Consider the following 12,500-nt stretch of genomic DNA (forward strand, 5'->3'; position numbering starts at 1 on the left):
GTCAAGTTTCCCAGAATGCATTTCACCCAAAATTAAAAAAATTGGCGGCAATGGTGGCAGGCGAGCTACCACATAACTGTAAGTTTCATCTACTAGCGGACCAAGCTAGGTAGCTCCAGAGCCTCTAGCCAGCAAGAACGCTGCTGTTTCAGATGCAGTTTGAGCGTAAAGCATCCTCCCGCGTCATCGGGAGTCCAGACTCCCGAGTTGAACTTGCGAGTCCGAACTCCTAAGAACGGGAGTACGTAATTGGCGTACCTCGTACTGAGCAACGGCTTCAGACCCGAAAGACCCGTTCGCGGACGAAGCTGAACTTAAGTGGCACCCATGCGCGGCTTAGGGAAAAGATGAACAAATCACTCGCTTGGACGACTTGTTACTCCCGAGTCATAGAAAAGATTCGTTCAAAATCAGCGAATCATTGACGAACGACACATTGCTAACCGACTGTAGTCAGGTGCAGGAGCTAGCGAGACAAACGCCTTGTGTGGCAGCTGGTTTACCCTCGCAACCTGTAGTTTTTAGCGGTATGTATTAATTTCCTCCATTTGAATAAAAAACCCCAGTCAATAGTCGTTTCATCCACTACACATTATTGAAAAGTGATTGCGTTATTCTGCAGTCTCAACCACCGAGTCAGCGCAAATTACTGTCGGAAAATAGCAATTCAAAGTTTCCCTAGCAGACTGCAGTAACATTAACACATCAAGAATCGCAAATGCAGCATCATTGGAATTTAAGGTTATTCTCCTCAACTGAGGGATCTTTCTCTGTATATCTTTACTGTAAATACTTTCTACTTTCAACGTAAAACAAAATCTTTCAATTTAAAACATTTTTTTAAGTTTCTGTTAAAGGGGTTGTGGTGGTAAGGTTCAAACAGTTCATAAAACTTAGTTTAATTAAAGATAAAAATAAAAAAGAGAGAGAGAGAGGGAGATGAAAAGTACAGTATGAGGATGTGGAAATATATTTCATAATTAATTATATTCCAATATTAAATCAATTTGATGCTTTGAAGGCACAAAAATTGCATTGTCAGAGAATATTAGGTTAGAAAAGACAACATTTGCCCGATTTAATGTGACTTCTAGTATTAACCACGTCCATGTCCAGTCTACTATCTGAATACAGATACAGAGGCAGATACAGATACAGATAATGATGTCTCTGTACACCTTTAATAGGTTACACAGCAGATAAGAATGTACACAAATATGGAAACATATGGAAAAATGGAAAAATGCAAATGAAAGCAGTAATGAGGTACCCTGCCATGATTAGCACTGTAACAGGGATTTCTTGTTTGAGTTTATTCTGCTCTTTTGAGTGGAGGTAACCTTTATCTTTCTCCCACCTTGTTTAAAAGTTGTATCATGATGCTAATCAAATCACTGGAGAAGATTCTTGTGGTGGTCTCATGTTTCCTCCTCACATTCAGAGTGTCAGAGTGTCAAATACACCTCAACACTCAACACCCCAACACAAATACACCCCAACACTCAACACTTCAACACAAATACACCCCAACACTCAACACTCAACACAAACACACCTCAACACTCAACACAATAACTCAAATACACCTCAACACTCAACACTTCAACACAAATACACCTCAACACTCAACACATTAACTCAAATACACCTCAACACTCAACACCCCAACACAAACAAACCCCAACACTCAACACATTAGCTCAAATACACCTCAACACTCAACACCCCAACACAAACACACCCCAACACTCAACACCCCAACACTCAACACTTCAACACAAATACACCTCAACACTCAACACAATAACTCAAATACACCTCAACACTCAACACTTCAACACAAATACACCTCAACACTCAACACATTAACTCAAATACACCTCAACACTCAACACCCCAACATAAACACACCCCAACACTCAACACTTCGACACAAATACACCTCAACACTCAACACCCCAACACAAATACATCCCAACACTCAACACTTCAACACAAATACACCTCAACACTCAACACAATAACTGAAATACACTCAACCATAGAGACAAACATGGCCTGAGCCTTACAAGACCTCTCGCTGACATGTGAAACAATATGAGGGCCAGAGTTGGAGGAAAAGCAGTCTGTCATTTCACAGGCTATTCTGAGATGTTTAGAGTGGAATAAAAAAGGTGAATTCTGGGAGAGTAATTTGGGTTTCAAGTGAAGTGTAACACGATGCCAGTTATAAAATCCCGCTCTTTATGGACTAGCCGGAGATTAAAGAACTGCACATTTGTTTGTTGCTTTGTGTTTGTTGTTTGTTTGTTGTGTAACATATATTTGTGTGTGTGTGTGTGTGTGTGTGTGTGTGTGTGTGTGTGTGTGCGCGTGTGCGTGTGTGTGCGCACGCGCATGTGTGAGTTTACAATACTGATTACTGTATGTGTGTGCGTGTTTCTTCAGTATGGATGTATAAGGGATTTCCCATATTAGTAACTAAAGATGCAAATGTGTGCTAATTAAATGTGTGTGTGTGTGTTTTGTTCTGTTGGTTTTGTAGGAGTTTGCCGTGTTGACCAAAGAGCTGAATGTGTGTCGTGAGCAGCTGCTGGAGAGAGAGGAGGAGATTGCCGAACTCAAGGCAGAGAGGAACAATACACGGGTAGGTGACAGTGTCTGTGTGAGTGTGTGTGTGAGTGTGTGTGTGTGTGCGCGCGAGTGTGTTTATGCTGTGAATATATAATTATTTTTCTGAACATCCCTCTCTCTCTCTGTATAGTTACTGCTGGAGCATTTGGAGTGTCTGGTGTCTCGTCATGAGCGTTCTCTGAGGATGACTGTGGTGAAGAGGCAGGCCCAGTCTCCTGCTGGCGTCTCCAGTGAGGTGGAAGTCCTCAAGGCCCTCAAGTCTCTGTTTGAGCACCACAAAGCCTTGGATGAGAAGGTCTGTCACTGCTGCATGTCTTCACTAGCACCCAGCACAGTCAAGCCAACAGACACATGCCGTCGTCTCACAAAGCCAGTTTTTTTCCAAAACTAAATGGAATTAATACAGAGATTCTGATTGGCTGGTCACTTTTGTTTACACAAGTGAAAAATACCCTATATATTCCATCATTTGGACTCACTAGAAAAACAGGAACAACATTTACTTTTACCTGAAATGACTGCAACACAGAAAAGAGAGGAGACAGCAGAGGAGATGATGTGTACGACCATTGACTCGACTGAGCAGAAGGAGGGTGATCCTACCAAGCAGACCGATCACAGTTGTGGTCTGCTTTGACCCTCGTCGCAGCAGCGTGTAGTTACATTTCTAGGGAGGTGCACGTCAGGCTACCGCGTAGGGTAGGGTAGGTAATGTAGGTAATACAGTTTTTAGGTTTGCATGACTGAAGTCCCCAGCAATAATGAAAAATCCATTGGGGTGAGCGGTTTGTTGTTCACTCTGATGCCGTTGTGTACACGCCCACAATAACAACAGCAGTGAATTCTCTCAGCAAAAAGTATGGCCGGCACTTAACCACTGTGAATTCCATGAGTGGAGAGACTAGTGTCTGAAAACCATCGCAGTGTTTGCACACCATTCCTTGTTAATGCAGACACACAAACCATCACCGCGAGTCTTACCAGACAAGGAGGATGCCCTGTCGGCTCAGCGGCATGCCTGTCCATCTTGCTGAATGCCTGTGTCCGGAATGTTGCTGTGTAGCCAAGTTTCTGTGAAGACAAAGATGCAACAGTCCATCGTTTCACTCTGGGTTGTCCGTCAGAGCCGTATGCAGTCTAGTTTGCTTTCGTATGTTTGCGTGTATAATGGATGGGAGAGCTGGTCTGGAGGGGCTAGCCTTTAGCCTAGCACGAATGCCTCCACGCACCCCACACGTCCGGGTCCTCCGCACCGCCTCTGGCGCTTCCTCAGGCGGGTAGCCGCAGGGGGATGTTCCAGAGCTATGGGGACTGGGTCGCGTAGGAAGCCGAGGCAGCGCAGATCATCCAAATAAGTGGGTATCTGATCGTGTGTGATTGTATTTCTGATGTCCAACAGTTCTGTTTCCCAGTAGAGCTGGCGTTCTTTCTCATAGTGTCAGACACATTAGACAACAAAAACACTGTTTTCTTTGGTCCACGTGAACGCGCTGCTGACATTCAACACATTAACACAAATACACCTCAACACTCAACACCCCAACACAAATACACCCCAACACTCAACACTTCAACACAAATACACCCCAACACTCAAAACTCAACACAAATACACCTCAACACTCAACACAATAACTCAAATACACCTCAACACTCAACACCCCAACACAAATACACCCCAACACTCAACACTTTAACACAAATACACCTCAACACTCAACACCCCAACACAAATACACCCCAGCACTCAACACATTAACTCAAATACACCTCAACACCCCAACACAAATACACCCCAACGCTCAACACATTAACACAAATATACCTCAATACTCAACACCCCAACACAAACACACCCCAACACTCAACACTTCAACACAAATACACCCCAACACTCAACACTTCAACACAAATACACCTCAACACTCAACACCCCAACACAAATACACCTCAACACTCAACACCCCAACACAAATACACCCCAACACTCAACACCCCAACACTCAACACTTTAACACAAATACACCTCAACACTCAACATCCCAACACAAATACACCCCAACACTCAACACATTAACACAAGTACACCTCAACACTTCAAAACATTAACTCAAATACACCCCAACACAACACATTAACTCAAATACACCTCAACGCTCAGCACCCCAACACAAATACACCCCAACACTCAACACATTAACTCAAATACACCTCAACACTCAACACCCCAACACAAACACACCCCAACACTCAACACATTAACACAAATATACCTCAACACTCAACACCCCAACACAAACACACCCCAACACTCAACACTTCAACACTAATACACCCCAACACAAACACTTCAACACAAATACACCTCAACACTCAACACCCCAACACAACTACCTCAACACTCAACATCCCAACACAAATACATCTCAACACTCAACACCCCAACACAAATACACCCCAACACTCAACACCCCAACACTCAACACCTCAACACAAATACACCTCAACACTCAACACATTAACACAAATATACCTCAACACTCAACACCCCAACACTCAACACTTCAACACTAATACATCCCAACACAAACACTTCAACACAAATACACCTCAACACTCAACACCCCAACACAACTACCTCAACACTCAACATCCCAACACAAATACACCTCAACACTCAACACCCCAACACTCAACACCTCAACGCAAATACACCTCAACACTCAACACTTTAACACAAATACACCTCAACACTCAGCACCCCAACACAAATACACCTCAAAACTCAACACCCCAACACAAATACACCCCAACGCTCAACACTTTAACACAAATACACCTCAACACTCAACACCCCAACACAACTACACCTCACTACTCAACACTTCAACACAAATACACACCAACACTCAACACTACAACACATATAACTTCACTACTCAACACTTCAACACAAATTCACCTCATCACTCAACACTTCAGCACAAATACACCTCAACACTCAACACCCCAACACAAATACACCCCAACACAAATACACCCCAATGCTCAACACCCCAACACAAATACACCCCAACACTCAACACTTTAACACAAATACACCTCAACACTCAACACTCAACACAAATACACCTCACTACTCAACACTTCAACACAAATACACACCAACACTCAACACTACAACACATATAACTTCACTACTCAACACCCCAACACAAACACACCCCAACACTCAACACTTCAGCACAAATACACCTCAACACTCAACACCCCAACACAAATACCCCCCAACACTCAACACACAACACCTCACCACAAATCCATCTAATCACTCGGCCACTCAGCACTTAACACAATACACCCCATCACTCAACACTTCAACACAAATGCACCTCACCACTCAATACCTCAACACAAATACACCTTAACACTCAACACCTCACCACAAATACACCTCATCACTCAGCCACTCAGCACTTAACACAAATACACCCCAACACTCAAAACTCAACACTTCAACACAATACATCTCAACACTTCAACAGAAATACGCTTCACTACTCAACACTACAACACAAATACATCTCATCACTCAGCACCTCACCACAAATACACCTCATCACTCAGCCACTCAGCACTTAACACAAATACACCCCAACACTCAACACCTCAACACAAATACACCCTCTGCCAGACACTTCAGATCAATATTACACATTTTCAGCGGGTTTCAGTCATCAATTGTCTTATACACAGCTGGACATAACTGAATTATAATTTTTATTTTGAAGGATACTTATTAATCCTCTGAACCAGCAATGAAGCTGTACTCGCATTAAACTGTTATATCCCATTGGTTTTGTCAGAATTTCTACTGTCCCAAGTACCACCTTTCAAATCAAATAGACCAGACACAGTATAAGTCTATAACCAAACACGTCACATATCCAGGGCAGAGTCTATAACTAAACACACCAGACATCCAAATTACTGATCACACTGAGAGAACAGTCTATGACTAAACACACCAGACATCCAAATTACTGATCACACTGAGAGAGGAGTCTATAACTAAACACACCAGACATCCAAATTACTGATCACACTGAGAGAGGAGTCTATAACTAAACACACCAGACATCCAAATTACTGATCACACTGAGAGAAGAGTCTATAACTAAACACACCAGACATCCAAATTACTGATCACACTGAGAGAGGAGTCTATAACTAAACACACCAGACATCCAAATTACTGATCACACTGAGAGAAGAGTCTATAACTAAACACACCAGACATCCAAATTACTGATCACACTGAGAGAAGAGTCTATAACTAAACACACCAGACATCCAAATTACTGATCGCACTGAGAGAGGAGTCTATAACTAAACACACCAGACATCCAAATTACTGATCACACTGAGAGAAGAGTCTAGGACACTGGGGACTCCGCGTTGGCTTGTTTAGGTTGGGTGTGATTGTGATCCGTAAATGGAGCAAACATGTTTGACCAAGCTCTGAAATGTCAGCTTTTGACTGATTTAGACAATACCTGGGGATACTCCTGCAACACAATCATACTGATCTTTGGCAGTGTTTATAACATGCTGATCTTTGGCAGTGTCGATAACATGCTGATCTTTGGCAGTGTTTATAACATGCTGATCTTTGGCAGTGTTGATAACATGCTGATCTTTGGCAGTGTTGATAACATGCTGATCTTTGGCAGTGTCGATAACATGCTGATCTTTGGCAGTGTCAATAACATGCTGATCTTTGGCAGTGTCAATAACATGCTGATCTTTGGCAGTGTTGATAACATGCTGATCTTTGGCAGTGTCAATAACATGCTGATCTTTGGCAGTGTCGATAACATGCTGATCTTTGGCAGTGTTGATAACATGCTGATCTTTGGCAGTGTTGATAACATGCTGATCTTTGGCAGTGTCAATAAGATACTGATCTTTGGCAGTGTCAATAACATGCTGATCTTTGGCAGTGTTTATAACATGCTGATCTTTGGCAGTGTTGATAACATACTGATCTTTGGCAGTGTTTATAACATGCTGATCTTTGGCAGTGTTGATAACATGCTGATCTTTGGCAGGGTTTATAACATGCTGATCTTTGGCAGTGTCAATAACATGCTGATCTTTGGCAGGGTTTATAACATACTGATCTTTGACAGTGTTGATAACATGCTGATCTTTGGCAGTTTTGATAACATACTGATCTTTGGCAGTGTCAATAACATGCTGATCTTTGGCAGTGTCAGTAACATTCTGATCTTTGGCAGTGTCAATAACATGCTGATCTTTGGCAGTGTCAATAACATGCTGATCTTTGGCAGTGTTGATAACATGCTGATCTTTGGCAGTGTCAATAACATGCTGATCTTTGGCAGTGTCAATAACATGCTGATCTTTGGCAGTGTTGATAACATGCTGATCTTTGGCAGTGTCAGTAACATTCTGATCTTTGGCAGTGTCAATAACATGCTGATCTTTGGCAGTGTCAATAACATGCTGATCTTTGGCAGTGTTGATAACATGCTGATCTTTGGCAGTGTCAATAACATGCTGATCTTTGGCAGTGTCAATAACATGCTGATCTTTGGCAGTGTTGATAACATGCTGATCTTTGGCAGTGTCAATAACATGCTGATCTTTGGCAGTGTCAATAACATGCTGATCTTTGGCAGTGTCGATAACATGCTGATATTTGGCAGTGTCAATAACATGCTGATCTTTGGCAGTGTCAATAACATGCTGATCTTTGGCAGTGTCAATAACATGCTGATCTTTGGCAGTGTCAATAACATGCTGATCTTTGGCAGTGTCAATAACATGCTGATCTTTGGCAGTGTCGATAACATGCTGATCTTTGGCAGTGTCAATAACATGCTGATCTTTGGCAGTGTCGATAACATGCTGATATTTGGCAGTGTCGATAACATGCTGATCTTTGGCAGTGTCAATAACATGCTGATCTTTGGCAGTGTCGATAACATGCTGATCTTTGGCAGTGTCAATAACGTGCTGATCTTTGGCAGTGTCGATAACATGCTGATCTTTGGCAGTGTCAATAACATGCTGATCTTTGGCAGTGTCAATAACATGCTGATCTTTGGCAGTGTCGATAACATGCTGATCTTTGGCAGTGTCAATAACATGCTGATCTTTGGCAGTGTCAATAACATGCTGATCTTTGGCAGTGTCGATAACATGCTGATATTTGGCAGTGTCAATAACATGCTGATATTTGGCAGTGTCGATAACATGCTGATATTTGGCAGTGTCAATAACATGCTGATCTTTGGCAGTGTCAATAACATGCTGATCTTTGGCAGTGTTGATAACATGCTGATCTTTGGCAGTGTCAGTAACATTCTGATCTTTGGCAGTGTCAATAACATGCTGATCTTTGGCAGTGTCAATAACATGCTGATCTTTGGCAGTGTCGATAACATGCTGATATTTGGCAGTGTCGATAACATGCTGATCTTTGGCAGTGTCAATAACATGCTGATCTTTGGCAGTGTCGATAACATGCTGATCTTTGGCAGTGTTTATAACATGCTGATCTTTGGCAGTGTTGATAACATGCTGATCTTTGGCAGTGTTGATAACATGCTGATCTTTGGCAGTGTCGATAACATGCTGATCTTTGGCAGTGTCAATAACATGCTGATCTTTGGCAGTGTCAATAACATGCTGATCTTTGGCAGTGTTGATAACATGCTGATCTTTGGCAGTGTCGATAACATGCTGATCTTTGGCAGTGTCGATAACATGCTGATATTTGGCAGTGTTGATAACATGCTGATCTTTGGCAGTGTTGATAACATGCTGATCTTTGGCAGTGTCAATAAGATACTGATCTTTGGCAGTGTCAATAACATGCTGATCTTTGGCAGTGTTTATAACATGCTGATCTTTGGCAGTGTTGATAACATACTGATCTTTGGCAGTGTTTATAACATGCTGATCTTTGGCAGTGTTGATAACATGCTGATCTTTGGCAGGGTTTATAACATGCTGATCTTTGGCAGTGTCAATAACATGCTGATCTTTGGCAGGGTTTATAACATACTGATCTTTGACAGTGTTGATAACATGCTGATCTTTGGCAGTTTTGATAACATACTGATCTTTGGCAGTGTCAATAACATGCTGATCTTTGGCAGTGTCAGTAACATTCTGATCTTTGGCAGTGTCAATAACATGCTGATCTTTGGCAGTGTCAATAACATGCTGATCTTTGGCAGTGTTGATAACATGCTGATCTTTGGCAGTGTCAATAACATGCTGATCTTTGGCAGTGTCAATAACATGCTGATCTTTGGCAGTGTTGATAACATGCTGATCTTTGGCAGTGTCAGTAACATTCTGATCTTTGGCAGTGTCAATAACATGCTGATCTTTGGCAGTGTCAATAACATGCTGATCTTTGGCAGTGTTGATAACATGCTGATCTTTGGCAGTGTCAATAACATGCTGATCTTTGGCAGTGTCAATAACATGCTGATCTTTGGCAGTGTCAATAACATGCTGATCTTTGGCAGTGTTGATAACATGCTGATCTTTGGCAGTGTCAATAACATGCTGATCTTTGGCAGTGTCAATAACATGCTGATCTTTGGCAGTGTCGATAACATGCTGATATTTGGCAGTGTCAATAACATGCTGATCTTTGGCAGTGTCAATAACATGCTGATCTTTGGCAGTGTCGATAACATGCTGATCTTTGGCAGTGTCAATAACATGCTGATATTTGGCAGTGTCGATAACATGCTGATCTTTGGCAGTGTCGATAACATGCTGATCTTTGGCAGTGTCAATAACATGCTGATCTTTGGCAGTGTCGATAACATGCTGATCTTTGGCAGTGTCAATAACGTGCTGATCTTTGGCAGTGTCGATAACATGCTGATCTTTGGCAGTGTCAATAACATGCTGATCTTTGGCAGTGTCAATAACATGCTGATCTTTGGCAGTGTCGATAACATGCTGATATTTGGCAGTGTCAATAACATGCTGATCTTTGGCAGTGTCAATAACATGCTGATCTTTGGCAGTGTCGATAACATGCTGATATTTGGCAGTGTCAATAACATGCTGATATTTGGCAGTGTCGATAACATGCTGATATTTGGCAGTGTCAATAACATGCTGATCTTTGGCAGTGTCAATAACATGCTGATCTTTGGCAGTGTTGATAACATGCTGATCTTTGGCAGTGTCAGTAACATTCTGATCTTTGGCAGTGTCAATAACATGCTGATCTTTGGCAGTGTCAATAACATGCTGATCTTTGGCAGTGTCGATAACATGCTGATATTTGGCAGTGTCGATAACATGCTGATCTTTGGCAGTGTCAATAACATGCTGATCTTTGGCAGTGTCAATAACATGCTGATCTTTGGCAGTGTCGATAACATGCTGATATTTGGCAGTGTCAATAACATGCTGATCTTTGGCAGTGTCAATAACATGCTGATCTTTGGCAGTGTCGATAACATGCTGATATTTGGCAGTGTCAATAACATGCTGATATTTGGCAGTGTCGATAACATGCTGATATTTGGCAGTGTCAATAACATGCTGATCTTTGGCAGTGTCAATAACATGCTGATATTTGGCAGTGTCGATAACATGCTGATCTTTGGCAGTGTCAATAACGTGCTGATCTTTGGCAGTGTCAATAACATGCTGATATTTGGCAGTGTCAATAACATGCTGATATTTGGCAGTGTCAATAACATGCTGATATTTGGCAGTGTCTATAACATGCTTACACTTGTGGCGTACAGCCTGCAAACAAATACTGCTCACTTTTCCTGTAGCGTAAAATTTTTGGTCTCTCTGTCTGATTTTCATGTCTGTGGAACAAACACAGCATCTAAATGAGTATGTGCACAAAATAGCACTGACACTCATAAAACTATTTGTTCCTAAGAAAATCAACATGGACTGTTATTATAGGCGATCAGACCTTTTCTCTCATTTACAAACAAGCCCAAATGGAATTCATTCAGTCAGTTGTCTGTAAAGTTAAGGACAGTGGACAGCTCTGACCTGTTCTGAACCTCTGGTGTTTACAGTTGCAGTTTTGTACTGTGATTTTTGCGGAGAGCAGATTTCTCATGGTGGCACTAGCATCCTGGCTCTGATCCAAATGAAGTTCTAAAGACCAGTGATTGCTGGAAGACTTTTCTCTCCCTTACTTCATCCATCTTCCCCTCCTCTGTGTTTTCCTCAGGTACGGGAGAGGCTGCGTGTGGCTCTGGAACGCGTGGCTGTGTTGGAGGAGGAGCTTGAAGCTTCATCAAATGAAGTAAATATAATTCTTTCTTTCACCTCTTTTCCATTCCCTCTGTCTCTCTCTCTCATGACGCTCATCTACACACACACACACACGCGCGCGCACACACACACACACACACACACTCACGCACCCACACACACACACGCGTGCGCGCACACAAACACACACACACACACACACGCGCGCGCACACACACACGCACACACACATACACACTCACGCACACACACACACGCGCGCGCACACACACACACACACACACACACACACTCACGCACCCACACACACACACGCGTGCGCGCACACAAACACACACACACACACACACACACGCGCGCGCACACACACACGCACACACACATACACACTCACGCACACACACACACGCGCGCGCACACACACACACACACACACACACTCACGCACCCACACACACACACGCGTGCGCGCACACAAACACACACACACACTCACGCACACACACACACGCACACACACACAAACACACACTCACGCACACACGCACACACACACG

General features: G+C 42.7%; 1 protein-coding gene across 1 annotated transcript in view; it reads left to right on the forward strand.

The window, feature by feature from the left end:
* Window positions 1-12,500, forward strand: part of ppfia3 (PTPRF interacting protein alpha 3) — a 57,652-nt gene that overhangs the window by 6,010 nt on the left and 39,142 nt on the right. Inside the window, exons 2-4 of the mRNA XM_030790054.1 lie at window positions 2,546-2,647; window positions 2,765-2,929; window positions 11,900-11,974. Of these exons, the coding sequence (XP_030645914.1) occupies window positions 2,546-2,647; window positions 2,765-2,929; window positions 11,900-11,974 (342 nt within the window). The remainder of the gene's footprint in view (window positions 1-2,545; window positions 2,648-2,764; window positions 2,930-11,899; window positions 11,975-12,500) is intronic.

This window comes from Chanos chanos, chromosome 13 (assembly GCF_902362185.1).
Source record: "Chanos chanos chromosome 13, fChaCha1.1, whole genome shotgun sequence".
NCBI classification, from domain to species: Eukaryota; Metazoa; Chordata; class Actinopteri; order Gonorynchiformes; family Chanidae; genus Chanos; species Chanos chanos.